Source organism: Ursus americanus, chromosome 33 (genome assembly GCF_024610735.1).
Source record: "Ursus americanus isolate L20-20 chromosome 33, mUrsAme1.1.p, whole genome shotgun sequence".
In the NCBI taxonomy this organism is placed as follows: Eukaryota; Metazoa; Chordata; class Mammalia; order Carnivora; family Ursidae; genus Ursus; species Ursus americanus.
The window spans coordinates 21,816,718-21,834,151 of record NC_142159.1 but is presented as its reverse complement, the minus strand read 5'-3'; the positions used below and the strand labels follow the sequence as shown (position 1 = coordinate 21,834,151).

At 47.0% G+C, this 17,434-nt stretch overlaps 1 protein-coding gene across 4 annotated transcripts in view; it reads left to right on the top strand.

Moving 5' to 3' along the window:
• The first annotated feature begins 3,012 nt into the window (after nt 1-3,012).
• Nucleotides 3,013-17,434, top strand: part of VPS13D (vacuolar protein sorting 13 homolog D) — a 240,245-nt gene continuing 225,823 nt past the window's right edge. For all 4 annotated transcript variants that reach the window (XM_045777921.2, XM_045777920.2, XM_045777919.2 and 1 more), the window contains exons 1-5: nt 3,013-3,128; nt 6,145-6,316; nt 12,015-12,092; nt 14,479-14,669; nt 14,768-14,848. In XM_045777921.2, the coding sequence (XP_045633877.2) occupies nt 6,220-6,316; nt 12,015-12,092; nt 14,479-14,669; nt 14,768-14,848 (447 nt within the window). In that variant the 5' untranslated portion in view covers nt 3,013-3,128; nt 6,145-6,219. The remainder of the gene's footprint in view (nt 3,129-6,144; nt 6,317-12,014; nt 12,093-14,478; nt 14,670-14,767; nt 14,849-17,434) is intronic.

The following is a 17,434-nucleotide window of genomic DNA, read 5'->3' as shown; positions in this document are numbered from 1 at the left end:
GAAACATTTCTGTAACATCCAGTCCTCTCTGGTCTAGAGGATTCTGGAGGCTGAGATACACTAGGCCAGGTGAGGAAGGGCCTCATGGAGGGAGTGCTGAACCCTCAAATCTGGCCTGTCCCAGAAAACGTGCCCCTTGTGGGCCAACATGCATCTAAGGGTCTTGCATGGGTGGTGATTAAGGGACATCCCCCATCTCGTGCAGCCCCTCACCTGTGCTGTGTCTGTAGCCTGTAGCTTCAGTGGTCACAGCATGGGTGGGGACCAACAGAGGACTTTCCCTGTGGCCAACATCACCACTTCTTCTTGGCCAGGCCAACATTTGACCTCTCTGTCCCCTAGGTCCCCCATAACAGGAGTAACTTTTGCTCTAATAATTGAAGACTGCTCAGGGAAGTGGGCTGGTGCAGGAAGGGCTGGGGGCTGTATTGGAGGGGGCTGCCGGCTTGCAGCAGAGTCCAGACTATCCCGTGGTCTCTCTGCATGATCTTAAGTAAGTCCCCTCCCCTTTCTTGTCTTTGGTTTTCCCTGCTGTACAGTGAGGGCTTGGAACCAGCTCTGTATCTCCAAAGCCATCACCTGGGTGGCTGGGACCCCTTGCAGACTCCCCGAATTAGAATGCATGGTGGGGGGGGGGTCTTCTTATTGAAACTCCCCAGGCCACCTATCTAAAACGGTATCCCTCCTTCCTACCTTGCTCCCCTGTGTGATTTTCCTCTTCAGGGCCTATAACCATCTGGTTCACTCTATATTTTATGTTGATTTTGCTTTTTGCCACCCTCTCCTCCCCTGCTGGTATGTAAGCCCCGTGAAGGCAGGGATTTTTAAAAATATCACCTTTATTGAGGAATAATTGACAAAACAATTTAGCAATTTTAAGTGCACACTTCAATGCATTGTGACAACTGTATACAGCCTTGTGTCCACCACGACAATCAAGATATAGCAGTGACATCACCCTAAAAGTTCCCTCGTACCCCAATTTTTTATTTAAAAAAAGTATTTTCAAGTAATCTTTATACCCAGCATGGGGCTTGAACTCACAACCTTGAGATCAAGAGTCACATGCTCTAACACTGAGCCAGCCAGGCGCCCCTTTGTGCCCCTCCTTAGCCAGTCTCCTCCCTCCAGACCTGGTCCCTAGCAACCACTGGTCAGCTTGTGCCATTCTAGTTTGGTCTTTTCTGGACTATCACAGAAATGGGATGGTTTCGACGTGTGGTCTTTTGTGGTCTGGCTTTTTACCCAAAGCTAATACTTCCGAGGTTCCTCCAAGATGGTGCTTGTATTAACAGTTTGTTCTTTTGTATTGCTGATTGGTGTGCCATTGCATGGGTACACGACAATCTGTTTATCCATTCTATCGATGGACATTTTCATTATTTCACTAACAGTCAAAATAGTTTTGGACTGCTAGGAATAAAGCCGCTGTGAACATTCCTGTACGTTCTTGGCATGCACCTGTGACTTCATTTCTCCTAGGTAAATATTTAGAAGGAGGATTGCTGTCCGGTACCTTCACAGATTCCAAAGTGAGGGCCCAAAGACTTTCAGTAATACGAGTTGAATGAATGGTGTCCTTGCATCTGCATTTTAATAAACTCCCCAGGGATGGCTGGGGTGTTTCTGTGCTAGGAGATCTGGACTCTGAGATCCTTCGGCTCTAACGGGCTACTTCCCTTCTGCCTTCCGTCCGCGGAGTCTGACGTTTTATATCCAAACCTTAGCCCCTGCACAGACCCAGGACTGAGATTCTGATAGGTTGTTCCCACCTCAAAGGAACTCAGGCCTTGCCAGGAATGTTCAGCCCACAGTCTCCTTCATTAGCTTAGCATTATGAGAGCTGGTAATTATTATGGTAAATACACTATTGCAACCTTGCCACCGTGCCTCCTGTATCTTTTGGCTTTTTATGAGCCTGAGGTCTTCTTCCTGTCCTTCTGGGGCTAAGGCAAGATGACATGCTCATTTGTTCATTTATTCCTTCATTCATGTATAGCACCTTTAAATGAAAAAGATAAAATCGCTGCTTTCAGGGAACTTTCAGGGTGGAGAAAGGTGACAAGGCAAGTATAAACAAATAAGATAATTTCAAGTAACATTAAGGTCTGGGAAGAAAATGCAACCAGGTGGTGGTTGAAGGGAACTTTAGATAAGACGGCAGGAAATGCTCTCTGAGGTGGAATATTTGAAGCCAGAAAGAATTGACTGTAGGACTCTCCGAAGTTGCTCTGCAGCCCCCCAGCCACAGAATGCTGTGGAGCACCTGAACTGTGGCTGGTTAGTATTGAGATGCACAGTAAGTGTAAAAGACACACTCAATTTCAAAAACTTACTATAAAAAGAATCCTAAAATATTTCATTGATTCTTTTTTCTGTTGGCTACAGGTTGAGATGATCATATTTTGGACATACTGAATTAAATGAAATACATTATTTGTTTTTACATTTTTTCTTCTTTAAAAATGTACCAAGTAGTAAATTAAAAATTACGATGTGTCTTGTACGTGTGGCTTGTGTTATATTTCTACCGGCCAGCAGGTATCTCGGGGAAAAGCATTCTAAGTAGAGAGAATGGCAAAAGCACAGGGTCCTGGGGTGGGAACTGACGGCCGCTGGGGGCAGTGAGCCAGAGAGAGTGGCAGAAATAGGAATGGATCAAATCCAGGAGGATCTGGGTGTCGGTTCATTCAAGCATAAGGGGGAAGCCGTTTTAAGCAAGGAAGTGGCTTGGTCTGAATTGTGTTTTAGCAGACCCCTGTGGCTGCTGAGTGGGGAACCCACTGTGGGTGGGCCAGATGGAGGAAGAATCCTGGGTTCTGACACTGTCGAAGCCACACGAATCGGTGGCCCTGCCCTCCGCTGGGACTCAGTCTCCTCCCAGCCGCATAGGCTGGCGGATCCTTTGGAGGTTCTCCCGCACCCGCAGCGGCATCCGCGAGCGGCCCCCGGCGGCAGGGGGCGCCTCCTCGATGACTCGGCGATCGGCTGGCCAGGCTCCGGCGCGTCTCCCGCTCGATTGGTCGGGTCGGGGCGGGCCGGAGCTCCGCCGGCCAGCGCCATTGAGGAGCCGGGAGAGGAAGCGCCGCGCAGTGCCGGGCTAGGCGGGCGGCCCGGGACACAGACAGGTACGGGCCGAGGCTGGGCGGCGCCGGGCGGCGGGCAGGGTCGGAGACTGCAGGTGGGCCGTGAGCCCGTTGTCTGTCGCTCCGGCTCCGCTTCGGACCCGGGGCCCGGGCCCGCCCGCGGGGAGCGCGCCGCTGGGAGCCCGGGGAGCCCGGCGTCCGGCCCTCCCGCCGTCTGAACTCCCCTGGGGGCCCTGGGGCGTCCGCGCTCCCCACGGCCCCGAGCCCCCGCGGGCACCCCAGGGACTGACAGGCTTGGAATTGCCTGGCTTCTCGGGACCCCGGCGTCCTTGTCCTGGGAGTCCGAGTCCCCGCCGGACCGGCACCCGTTCCGGGGTCCCGGCAGCCTGATGCCCGGGGATTGGAGACGGTGTCAGCCCGCGTCTCCGCGCCTGAGCCGCGGTCTCAGTGCGGGGCCCCCGTGTGCGAACCCCACACCTCACGCCCGAGAATGGGGCGCTGGTCAGTTCTCCAGAGTGTTTTAACCACCCACCAGCCTTCTGGGGTCACGCTCTGGGATGGGGACATCAGGCCTCAAACCAGTCTTTACCCCCGCTCCCCGGGATCGCACCCAAGCTGAATTCCTGGTTTCAGGTGCGGCACCCCAGCCGCCAGGCGCCGTTTCCTCCGGCCTTTATCTGGGAGGTGGGGGTCTCCATTCCTTGGAGCCCCCGGAGTGGAGGAAGGGCTGTGGGACCCTCACCTTCAGGGCAGTCCCATTCCTGTGGGGCCCAGGTCCTGGCACTCGCCCCCTCTGGTCTCTTATTCTCTGAGCTCTCCGGCTCCCACAGCGCTCAGGCCCGGCCGGCTTGGGGAGCAGCGCCCTGGTCCCTTTGCCGGTCCTTCCTACTCCCGGCTTTGGCCGCCCCTCGAGGGAGGGGCCTGGCTCAAGGTCATGCCCGGCTGTCTGCCCTCCCGTGAGCTGAGCACTGATCCCCAGTGTCACCTACCACACCGATTAGGGGAGGTCAGGTTCGAGTTAGTGCCAGGCGGCTGCCTGGAAGCCATGGTGGACCCGAGTGTAAACACTTTGGGATTCTAGCCAGTCTGGCGGCTCTTCCTGACACCAGATTCCTTAAGGGAATCCTTGAAGTGGCTTCAAGCCTGGGTTAGATGCTTAGCTGAGCTAATAGATTCTTTCTGGCTTGAGTCTTAAGTTACTGACCAGGGCATTTACAGTGCTTCTCACCCCAGCTTTTCCCTAATCTGTATTTTGCATTCTTCTACCTTCAGGGGAAGTAGAGTAGGACCGGGTTTTTGTACAAACTGACAGTTGTTTCCCTCTATTGGGAGAGCATTTGTAGTTGGCACTTCAGAGAGTTTGTTGGCATTTTAGGGGTGAAGTCAATGGCATTAACTTCAAATAAAGAGGACTCTGGTTTTGGCTCCCTGCCTAAGTGTGTTTGGAGCCTACATAGTAATACTAGAATAAGTCAGGTTCACGTTTTGTTTTCACAGATTTACTTGTTTGAAGTTATAATATAGAAATGTTTCTTTTACCGGACTGTTAAACATTTCTTATTTTTAAGAATTTGTTCTTGAAACTCTCCTTTAAATGAATGTATCCAATAATATCTAGCAAATTCTTAGTTTTACACAAAATATGGCTGAAAAAAATCTTTGGAAAGAAATCAGTATTTCATCAAATGCTATTTATTTACATGTTTATTTTTACTGTCACGGATGGCAAATAAAAATGAATCTTGCTGGAAGTGCAAGACACTGTTCACAAATAAAAGTCAGTCTTTCCTGGACCTTCAGTTAACTCGTACAGGGCCTTGTGTTTTGGGTCGTTGTTGGGTGGTAGCCTTTCATTTGGGATAAGTGTATCTTCTGGCACTAAGATGAATCACTGGAGGTGGGGCAGAGTGCCTGGAAAGGATCCTGAAAGGGCCGGTTCCAAGTGGGACACATGCCATAGCAAATCTGGAGTGTCCAGCATGGTGGGCTGGTGTGTGATGTGCTTGGCTCAGAGCAAGCTCTGGAACTCACAGTTCTAATTGGGATCTGCTAGCTAGCTGAGCAATTTCAGAACACATTTCAATTTTTATGTCTCAGGTTCCTTCGTGTTAACTTTTTGCAATACTAAAAAGTAACCTGTATATTTATGCTATGCTAATAAACACAGTTTTCTCATAGGTAGTGGTAAAGCAGTACTGAATGTAAGTACTGTAGCTGGAACCAGAGGATTTCTTGTATTTGTATTACTAAGATAGTTCATGGTATGAGCATCATCTGGTGCCTGGGTTCCTGTAATGCAGGCCCAGAACATTTAAGAACAGTGATAAACCCCTGCCTTCTCCCTTTCACTTATGTTATTTTATGAATGATCTTGATGAACAAATTTGCACAATTGAATTAGGGAAGGCTTAAAGAGGATCATTGCAGAATATGAAGTTTATTGAAATCTCTTAGGGCATTTTTGCCTTAATCTAGGACGGGATCTTTCTTTCTTTCTTTCTTTCTTTCTTTCTTTCTTTCTTTCTTTCTTTCTTTCTTTCTTTCAGGGCAGGGTTTTTCAACCTTGGCCCTGTTGACATTTGGGGTGGATGATTCTTTGCCGTGGGGGAGCTGTCCTGTGCATTGTAGGACGTTTAGCTGTCTCCATGGTCTCTACTCACAAGACACCAGTAGCAACCCCCAGTCACGATAATAAAAAATGTGTCTAGACATTGCCCAGTTACACTTGGATGAGAACCTCTGACCAGGACAGTCTAGTCCCAAGGTGAATTACTAAAGGCAAGCAGTTTAATGATCAGTTACATTGAAAGGACAGACAACTTGAAATTGTAGGCATGTTTTGGCATATTTACAAGTGACTGTGCCTTGTAGCTGTGTCAGAACGTAGACGTGTTGGTTAGATCCTCTGCTAACAGGGCGTCTTACAGTGCCGGTCACCCCATCTTTTCATAAATCTGTGCTTTGCATTCGTCCACCTTTAGGGAAGGTAGAGTAGGAAATCAGCTTAGAAAAGCACCTGGTTTTCTGTTGATTTCCTTTTTTTCTCTTTCTTTCATAGATTCTTCTATGACCATGAGAGAGACAAATAAAGAATGATCCATGATTTTTAAACACCTGTCTTGAGGATATAGTCATGTTGGAAGGTCTTGTAGCCTGGGTTCTCAATACCTATCTGGGAAAATACGTCAATAACCTGAACACTGATCAGCTCTCTGTTGCGCTTCTGAAAGGTGAGTACACGTATCTCTTTTTGGTAAAGTGTGCCACTGCAGATGACATATCTATTTTTTTAATATTCATTTTGTTGTACTGAGAATAATAAAACATAATGCCCAGATGGCTTTGTACTAAGCATGTGTAAAAGGAAATACGTTCTCGCACATGACGCTGATTATTATTACAGGGTGACTTAAGTATGTAGCTGTATTGCTATAGATTTTAGGGAACTATTAAATATTAAAAAGAAAAAGACTATACTGCAGGCGACTGCACTTTATCCCAGTTAATTTTTTAGCTTTATGAAGCTTAATGGAGGTGGTCATGATGTAGTGACAGTGGCATTGGCTTTGGCTTCAAATCCTCTGGTGTTACTTATTAGTTATGTGAACAAGCCATTGAAATTCCAAGCCTCAGTTTCTTTAGAAGAAGTGGGTAAGGGGCGCCTGGATGGCTCAGGTCATGATCCCAGGGTCCTGGGATCGAGTCCCATATGGGGCTCCCTGCTCAGCGGGGAGCCTGCTTCTCCCTCCCTCTCCCTCCCCCTGCTCATGCTCTCTCTGTCACTCTCTCTCTCAAATAAATAAATAAATAAAATCTTAAAGAAAAAGAAAAAGTGGATAATATACTTCTCCAGGGTTGCTGTAAGGCTCAAATGGATCAAATAGAATGACACTGAAAGCTCCTGTCCTGCTGGTGCATAATAGATGCCAAGTTGAAGCTTTAAAATATGTTGCTGTGGGGTCTTTAACAGAATAAAGGTTGAGACGCTTTAGCCTTTACAGGCCTATCCTTGGTAAATGCCTATACGTGATTTAATGCAGTGCAGGGAATTGGTGTGAGGATCGGAAAACTGCTTTTTTCCCCCTCCTCCTTGTTTTAATACAAGTTCTCTTTCCTCAACAGAAAATGGAATGCTTGAACAAATCTAGAGAAAGGAGATAGTCAGTCTGCACGCATGTAGCATCCCAGAAAGTGGAAAGGCGATCTCAGATACAGCGGGAAGTTCACCTTCCTGGGGGTGTGGGTTTTGGCAAGTGGGCCAGGACAGGTTAGTGGAGATGTGGTGGTGGTACAGATTGTGGTGGAGTAGGAGAATAGGGTGCCCGTGGCTCACTTGTCCCCAAAAGTGTTGTTCCCAGGTTTTTCTGACCCATGTAAACCAGTAAAAGGATTGCGGCAGCCGTAGGCTGTGGGGAGCTCTCTGGTCGCCCCTCCCACTCCCTTCCTTTCATTGGAAACGAAGTAGGTTTTTTCTTTATCTCTAACTTCTGTCCTGACCTTTTCCTCCTGTCCTTAGAAGGGAGCTGCTAAGTGCAAGGTGAAAGTGACCAGTCTGTCAGGGAAGAGGTTGTGTTCCAAGTACAAGAGTAGTGTCAAGGTCACCTCTTTGGTCACTTACTGAAGTTCTCATACACGCTGTGAAGCTAACCAGGTTGCACAGGGCAGGTAGCAGGGCCTAGAAAGGGAGTCGCAAACCATAACCTTGTTAATAAAAGAGCTAGCTTTTCAAGAGTGGCATGGTAAGAGGATGTTTGCCGAAGAAATGAATAAATAGAAATTTGTGGTATCTGATATATCATGGACTCTATACTAAACAGATTTCTCATCTGTTTTAGAATGTATCTGGCAATGACACCTGTGTGTATCTGATTCTTCAAAGTGCTTTTCTATTCGTCCTGTTTAAATAATATTTTCTATGCAGAATAAAAAAATTATTTTTCTTTCATAACCAAGGTTAACGTGCTGCCCCATCCTAAAGATTCAAAGCACACCACAGTGCTTGGCTAGGGAGGCGTTGGAGCATGGAGCATTGCAGTGATAGTTAAAGCAGTGTTTGGGGGCAGAGGGTCCTGTATAGGAATAAGCATGTTATTTCGGTCCATCTGCAGATATTTAGTGTCTGAGATGTTTTGGGAGATGCCAAGAAGACAGAGATAGTGGTCAAGAGTATGAATTTTGTAGCCAGACTGTTTTGTTTTGTTTTGTTTTAGGGAAGGAGAGAGCGAGTGGGGGTGGGGGTGGTGCAGAGGGAGAGAGAATCTTCTTTTTAATTTTTATTTATTTATTTATTATTTAAAAAAATTTTTTTTTTTTTTTTTATTTATTCAACAGAGATAGAGACAGCCAGTGAGAGAGGGAACACAAGCAGGGGGAGTGGGAGAGGAAGAAGCAGGCTCATAGCGGAAGAGCCCAATGTGGGGCTCGATCCCGTATCGCCGGGATCACGCCCTGAGACGAAGGCAGACGCCTAACCGCTGTGCCACCCAGGCGCCCCAGGGAGAGAGAATCTTAAGCAGACTCAACAACCAGTGCAGAGCCCGACTTGGGGCTCGATCTCATGACCCTGAGATCACGACCTGAGCCGAAATCCTGAGTCAGAGGCTTAACTGACTGAGCCATCCAGGCGCCCCAGCCAGACTGGTTTTGAATCCTATTTCCTCCATTTACCAGTAGCTTGGGCAGATTATTCCAATTCTTCATGAATTCTCAAATTCCTCCTTTCTGTAAATTGGAGGGAATATTAACTGTCTCGTAAGGTTTTGAGGACTAGACACATTAATGTAGGTCAGAGAGCTTAGAACCATTCTGGGCATATAATGGGCCCTCAGTCACTCATCATCCCCCGTTGTCACGATCGTCAGCATATGATTGGACTTCAAGGGTGGATTGTGCACACATACTAAAAGTGATAAAAATGCAAAATAGCATACAAGTTGTCGAAAGAGAGAGAACTTGTATATGATTTCATTTGTTCCGTCTCTCAGCAAACACCATTAAGCACCTGCTTTGGGTACGGCTCTGTGTTATGGACTGATACAGAAAGGGGGGACAGTAGTAGATACCAGGAGCTCAGGCGTAGGGTCTGAGCCTGGTTTCACCATTTACCAGCTGTTTGTGACCGTGAGCAAGTTACTTAAGCCTCCTCTTGCCACTTGAGATCAGACAGACCTGGTACGAACTCTAGGACTACCACTTACCAGCTCGGTGATTCTTTTTTTTTTTTTTTAAGATTTTATTTATTTTTTTGATATATATAGAGAGCACAAGCAGGGGGAGCAGCAGAGGGAGAGGGAGAAGCAGGCTCCCCACTGAGCAAGGAGCCTGACTCGGGGCCCAGTCCCAGGCCCCCCGGGATCATGACCTGAGCCAAAGGCGGATGCTTCACTGACTCAGCCACCCAGGCGCCCCAGCTCTGTGATTTTTAAGCAAATTGCTTACCTCTGCACCTAATTTTCCTCCCCTCAGAGTGGAGAAGATAATTGTGTTAACTCATTGTTTCGAGGCTTAGATGCTGGAGAGGAAGTGCTCGGCACTAGGAAGATCTCACTAGATGATTGCTGTTCCTATTACTCCACCACGGGGGTCCCTGCCCTCGGACACCTGTTAACTTGTTAGTCATGCCAGGCACACTGGAGATGCAGACACACTGCGGGGAGGGGGGTGTGCGAAGCAGGGGAGTCACTCACCCTGTTGGGAGCACCCTGGGGAGGCTGTCACGGAGGGAGCCGAGCAAGAGTTCCAGCTGGAGTTCGGCAGGCAGCGCGGGGTGGGTCACTGCATTCCAGGTGGAGTGAAGCTTGTGAGCACAGGCAGAAAGCAGAGAACTCGCAGGGCATGCTCAGGATGGTTTGGGGCCAGAAGATAGCAGCTGCCGGTGTCACGTCATGGGGCCTGAACTGCGGGCTGCAGGCCTATCTAGATTTGTGGCTCAGCCCTCCTTTTTGTTCCTATCAGCTCTGCACCTCGGGCTGGCTTTCTCAGTGACGCAGAGCCGCGGGAAGAGAGTTCAGCAGTCATCAGTGCTGACGGAAAAGCCACCAGCCTCTAGACGGACCCCAGTTCTAGGGACTCCGCTTCTTGCTCGGCTAAGCTGAGGCGTTTGGGGAGGAGACGTCCAGGAATAAGCCTGCACGTTATCTGCTGGGAAAGACGGAGAGCACTATCATTTATCAAGTCCTCACCTACTCTGGGTCCCTTGAGGGACCTTTCCCAGCAGGGCCAGGTGTGGGTGCATGTTTGAGTGGGTGGGGAATCAGCAAGCCTTCCCTCCGGAACCACCTACCGGCTGACCAACCGCTGCTGCTGTTCTGCCCGATTCCTTTGTTTCTGACGTGCTGGAGGTTGCCCTTTCTCTTCGTCCTGTCCCTGGTTTCTCCTCCTTCCTAGAGCACCTCTTTCGCTCTCCGCACTTTAGCGTTAATGTTTCCTGGCGTGGGCTGCCTGCGGTTCCTTCCACTTCCCCAAGGTGCACAGCAGCCAAGGAAACCTAGTGCCGTCTGCCTTTGTGACAGATTTGGGTATTGAAAAATAGGGCAAATGATTCAAAGTGCAAATGATGCTCTTCCAAAGAAGAAACCATATGCTTTCCCCCTTTAAGTCAGTTTCAACTGTTGAGGAATGTGTTTCATGTTTCCCCCCCCCCCTTCTGATCATTTACTCCCCAGATGTGGAATTAGAGTTGTTTCCAGGCCCTCTGGGGCTATTAACCTCTCCTTTTGGTTAGTCTTAAGCTATGTGGGGACCCACGTGGGGACACAGGTTCCTGCAAAAGTCTAAAACGTAAGCTGGTTGCATTTGCTCTGCACCTGCCAAGCTGCTAGATTTCAATACTTTAGAAGCCAATTACCCACAGTCTTGAACAGTCATTTAAAGGAAAAAGTAATTGTTTCTTCTATTAGTTTGTCTATGGCTGGCTTGCCTCTCTTCTGAGTTCCTGTACCAGTGGTTCCTGGGTGGTTGTCTGTACTCCCTGTTCTCAGAAATTGCCTTAAGTTGTGCAAACAGTTTTGTAGAATGATGGCTATCTCCTCCACCCTTTAGGATGGGGACCGTGCCTTCTCTTTTCATATTACCAGTGGCCAGCACAGTGCCTGCTAGAGACTGGGGAGTGGTATGTCAGTGTGGACACATGACTTCCACAGCCGGGAGAGTGAGGGCAAGAACGGGGCAGAGAGCCTTGGCTGTTCAGAGACGTCTTGTACCCCTGGGCTTAAGTCCTGTCAAAGCTGGATCTGAAAAGGCCCTTTGGCAGTGGTTTGTTCTTTGCTTTCGAACAGGTGATTAAGCCTGTACGCGTAAATGCGGAGCAGAACGTGCGGAGCTGGTCTCTCCAGAAGGGGGAGTAGAATTCCTTTTGATGACCAGCTTTATTTAACTCTCGTGGGCTCTCAGATGTTGCGTGCAATAGACCCATTGGGGAGGGGGTTTCTGGAGCTCGTTAAAAATTTCAAAATTCTGTGTTTCAGTCCCAGAGATGTCTCACAGGGGGCCCTGGAGCCTGCATTTCTTCCCAAGTGACTCAGATGTTAATGGTCGTCTGGTGAATATTCACCCAAACCAGGGGTCTGCAAATTGGCCAGCTGACCAAATCCAAACTGAGATGACTTTTATATTTTTAAAGGCTTAAAAAAAAAAAAAAGCCCCAGAGAGAATACACAACAGATACCATAAAGCTTGTACTGTCTGGCTTATTATAGAAAAAGATCCCTGCTGGTACCCTTCACCTGCCGGTGAGCTTCCGCTGTCAGAGTGGGCTGGCCAGGAAGCTAGTACAGACAGAGTATGCAGGCTGGGCGCCGTGCTGCTCCTGGCTGTTTATAGCTGGGCTGAGCTGTAAAACTTTCCCTTTCACCTTCAAAGATTTGCACACAGTAGGTGCCTGCTGCCTGTGTTGGGTGAACATTTCATGCTGTTGTTTTTATTTTTCAGGTGCTGTTGAGTTGGAAAACTTGCCTTTAAAGAAGGATGCCTTGAAAGAATTGGAATTACCATTTGAAGTCAAAGCCGGTGCGTGGCACTCCGCAGGAGAGGGCGGCAGTCGTACTCGGCTGCTTCCAGTGCTTGGGACAGGAAAACCAAAAGCCCTTGAGTTTGGCTCTGTTTGAGCAGGAAGAGGCAGGATAGGAAATAGGGAGTTTAGATCAGTCCTCGAGTGTGGCCTTTTCTATCAGGATGACCTTGGGGCAGCGGCGGGGAGGTCAGGTGTTTCCCAGACCCATTGAATCAGAACCGCCAAGGGAGTGTCATTGAACCCGGATGTTTAATAAGCACCACAGGTGATTCTTAGGTATCCTGAAGTGTGAGAATGTCTGTCCTAGATACAGGGGGGTTCTTATTTTTGGGGGATTCATAGTATTACTGAGAGACAGTTTATATAGGAAACCAGGGATGTACTGTATGGTGACTAACATAATAAAAAAATCATTAAAAAAAAAAAAGAGAAAAATAAAATAAAATTACTCGGAACAGCACCTAGCACACACAGTAGAGGTTTGCAGTTGTGATAGGTGTTCTGCAGTTACTTAGGTTTGGTGAGGAAACAAGAATTGTCCTGGAATAAAAATATTCTTTGTTGGGGTGCCCAGCTGGCTCGGTCAGGGGAGCCTGTGACTCTTGATCTCCGGGTTATGAGTTCGAGCCCCAGGTTGGGTGTAAAGATTACTTAAAGTCTTAAAAAAAATTCCTTGTTAAATGACCGTGTATAGAATCAGTCCCTATTCAGACATTGTCATCATTCAATAATAGCCTGTTGATGTCAGTCTTTCCATCATTTTTGGGTACTTATATTACAATAAAATGCAGGGACAATGCAAGTCAGTTGCTAGGTGAAGTAGCATAGATTTCTTGCAAAAGATTTAGGCTTTTTTTAAGTCAATTCAAGTGATGGGTGAACTGCCAGAATCACAGGCAAAGACACTGATGAATTAGAATCTGAAAGAAACTCAGGAATGATGATACTGAGGGTACTTCCAAAGATTATTATTTGAATATCAAAGGATTAGGAGAGGCTCTTGGGGGATATTGATGTTGTTTCCTAATATTTTTGCAAAAATGACCCTATTTGTACTTGTTTTGCAAAAATTAAATGAAATGTAACGGAGGTTATATTTTGCTGTCACCTAACTTATCAAACATGCCTCTCCCCCGAGTAGTTTAGGTTAGAATTGCAGCTGCACACCAATTATTATTAAACTCTGCAGTGAAAATTGCTATTCGGTTTCAGTTATGATATAAACTATTAAATAGAAAAAGCTTACTTTCATTTTGCTAGATAAAATCCAAATTAAAACGTTTTTTCATTATTTGTTGCCACATTTCTTAATTTATTACTGGATTACACAGTTGGTCACTTGGTGTTAATATTCTCTTACCTTCAACAGATCAATCCCACTTGAATTCTAGATCTTAGAGGGTAGCAATTGATAACATGTGTTTCTTTCAGAGGGAGCATATTAGTTGGGCCGTGTGGATCTTTGAGAGATCCTTTAGGACAGTTCAGATATCCTTATGCATTATTCCTTAGTGGTGACTTGCCTCTTACTAATTGAATTTAAGGAAGACCTGTGTCCTAGGAGACTCGGCTAGAAATGTTAGGACTTGGGAAATCAGAATCACGGTTCTAGCAGGTTTCCAGTCAGTCCGGGTTCTCGTGAAGAATTAGGATTCTTCCTCGATAGAGTGCCACAGTAGTACTCTGACCCATGTTTCAGTTGGTATGTTCAAGACTGGATATATTGTAAGTAAGTCCGTTAACTCCCAAGAAGTGCTTCTCAACCAGCCCGGGAATAACCAACAAGAAACGAGTTTCGTGCTCAGGGGCTCCTGCAGGTGCTGTGGGGAGAAAGACACCCCAGGGAAGTTTAAGATGTAGTTCCGTTGGGGAAGAGACACTTCTCGGAGGAGGGCTGTTGCATTTGATAGGGTCAAGTCACACTGGGCTTTTCTTTTTTAAAGATTTTATTTATTTGAGAGAGCGAGAAAGACAGAGATAGAGACAGAGATAGCGACAGAGATAGAGACAGAGATAGTGACAGAGAGCACAAGCCAAGAAAGAGAGAGAAGCAGACTCCCTGCTGAGCAGGGGGCCCAATGCAGGGCTCGATCCCAGGACCCTGAGATCATGACCTGAGTGGAGGCAGATGCTTAACCCACTGAGCCACCCAGGTGCCCCCACCCTGGGCTTTTCCATCTTTTGTTTTATTGTGCCTCGTTCTTACAGATCTCAGCCTGCTAACTTCTGTTTCCCATGTACGAGAACCTGCTGCCTATTTTCTTAGATTAAAAAATAAATTGTAAAAGTCCTCATGCTTCTTATAGAAAACTAAAAGAATATAGAAAAACAGTAAGAAGTAACAACGTGTATCAGCACTTGACAAGACTTTGCTTTCCCCAGGCTTCATTGGGAAGGTAACTCTTCAGATTCCGTTTTATCGCCCCCACGTGGACCCTTGGGTGATCTCCATCTCCAGCCTTCACTTGATCGGAGCCCCTGAAAAGCTAGAGGATTTCGATGATGAGAAGGAGAAGCTCTTGGAGAGGGAGCGCAAGAAGGCTCTGCTTCAAGCCCTGGAGGACAGATGGAAGGCAAGGCACACCCCGCTCGGCCACCAGACCAGCTGCGGTGAGACAGATGAACTGAGCAGAGCACTGGATTTGGCTAACCCCAGCTCTTTCCTTTGTAGAATGAACGCCAGCGGAAGGGGGAGTCCTACTGGTATTCAGTTACTGCCTCTGTAGTTACGAGAATTGTGGAGAATATTGAAGTAAGTCCTCCTGACTTTTGTAAAGTACGAACATGACAGGGACTCCTGTGTTGCGCTTCTTAGTACTTTGTTTCTCGTGGGTTAAACCGAAACGGGCTGTACAGAGCCTTGGCTGACGGCTCAGGTGTGGCCTCTTCTAGGCAGTTCCAAAGGGAAACCGGAAAAGCAAGTCTCCAGCTCTGGGAAGACATAGGTTTTTCTTGCTTCAGCTCGTATGAGTAGGAGTTTTCCTTTTACTCACATTTTGCTTTGCTTTTGAATGTTGGACTCTTACTTGCTAAAAGGATATATACCTCCTTCGAAGCCGGGTCACCTAAACCTTCATGACTGATCATTTCAGGGCAAATCACTTCACCTCTCTGGTCTCGGTTTCTTCTCTGTAACGTGAGAGAGGTTGAGTGCATGGTTTCTAGTTGATTACATAGTGAATTGCGAACAGCCCACGGGGGTGTTTCAATCTCTCACTGATGGATCTGGTGGCGGTTTGAGGAGTTAACAGCGTCAGGGCTTTTGGCCCCATTTTCTGCTTTAATTACAATTTTGTTTCATCCTCGAAAACTAGATCAGGGTCCACGCGATTTTTATGAGTGCCATAAGAGGGAGCCTCTACTTGGTCCCTCCGGGGTTTTCTTGCAATGCCAAGGTGCCACAGGCCAAATGGTTTCGAGGTATACTACTTCCCCCCAAGATGCAGTCTGAGTTTGTTGGTTTCATAACTGTCATAACGTTGACAAAGAGATTGGTACATTTGAGGTGAGTGCTTTGAATTCTGGTTCAGGCAGGGTTTGTTTTTTTTTTTAAGCTGTCATTAATTTGAAAAAATTCATCATTATTTTTACTATTAGCTTTATTGAGATTTAGTTCACATGCCGTGAAGTTCACACTTTTAATGTGTACACTCTAGTGTTTTTTTTAGTGTGTTTACAAAGTGCCTGGATTACCACTCCCTAATTCCAGACCACTTTCATTAGCCCCCAGAGAAACTCCATACCCACTTAGTAGCCACTCCCATTTCTCCTCTCCCTCCAGCCCCATGCCACCACTAATCTTTCTTTATGGAAACTGCGTATTTTGGACATTTCATATCCATGTGATCGTACACCATGTGGCCTTTTGTGTCTGGTTTCTTGTACTGAGCATAATGCTTCCAAGGTTCGTCCATGTTGTGGCGCGGACCAGTCCTTGATTCCTTTTTATGGCTGAATAATGTATTCAGTCAGAGATAGGGACCGTCAAAGATCAACAAAGTTGAATGTTGGTTAAAGCGGTGAAAACAGTTTTTATTCCGTAACTGCTGACAGAAGCGGAAAGAGCAGAGCTCGGTTCCAAAATACACAGAGGTGACGGGGTCTTTTAAAGGGAGAGTGAGGCAGGGGATCCTGTTGCGGGAGGGCTCAGGTGAAAAATGACAAAGGGTCAGTGTCCATGTGATAAGGCCAGCTGTATCTGTTAGCTGGGCTTCTGTGCTCCCGCAGAGACTGAGACTGAGAGACAGGCCCTGTCCTTCCTGGTGATTACATTTCAGAGGAATGGCTTTCAAGTCCTTGATTATAGGAGATACATACACGTCTCATAGGGACAGAGAAAGGATTCACGATTGTAAGCCCTTTTTGGTAAATGCTCTAAGAAAGGGAGGTCAGGGACCTATTGTCAGGCTTTGGCTGGAACAAACAGCTCTGAGCTTTTCCAGACAGGAACTCAGAACCAGGCTGGAATGTCCCAGGGACGCAGGCTTACGCTGTTAGAAGCCGTGTTAAATGTGGTCACCTCTGTCAGTGCGGAGGTTGAATGGAGTGTTCATGCCGAGAGGTTTTGTGGGTTTTGGGATATACTACATGTTGTTTATCGGCTTCTCAGTTGATGGGCATTTGGGTTGTTTCCACTTTTTGCCTGTTATGAATAATGCTGGCGTAAACATTCACATATATGGTTTTGTGTGAATATATGTTTTCAGTTCTCTTGCGTATATACTTGGGAGTGGAATTGTTGGAGTCATTTGGAAACTCTGTGTTTAATTTTTTGAGGAACTGGCAAACTGTTTTCCAAAGAGGCTGTGCCGTTTTACAGTTTCACCAGTGATGTAGGAACATTTAAACTTCTCCACATCCTCATCAACACTTGTTACTGTGTGTCTACACTTGCCTGCTGTTGTCTTTGGTGGTAATAGCCATGCTGGTGGGTACGAGGTGCTACCTCACTGTGGTTTTGATCTGCATCTTCTTAATGGCTAATGTTGAACATCTTTCCATATGCTTATGGCCACTCGTATATCTTTTTTGGAGAAATGTCTATCCAGATCCCTTTTCCATTAAAAAACTGGTTTATTTGTTTTTTATTGTTGAGTTGAAAGAGCTCCTTATATATTTTGTTGTGGTTTTTAAAGATTTATTTATTTGAGACAGAGAGCACAAGCAGCGGGGAGGGGCAGAGGGAGAGGGAGAAGCAGGCACCCTACTGAGCAGGAGCCTGATGCGGGACTCGATTCCAGGACCCTGGGATCATTACCTGAGCAGAAGGCAGACGCTTAACCGACTGAGCCACCCAGGTGCCCCAAGAGCTCCGTATATATTTTGGATTCTAATCCCT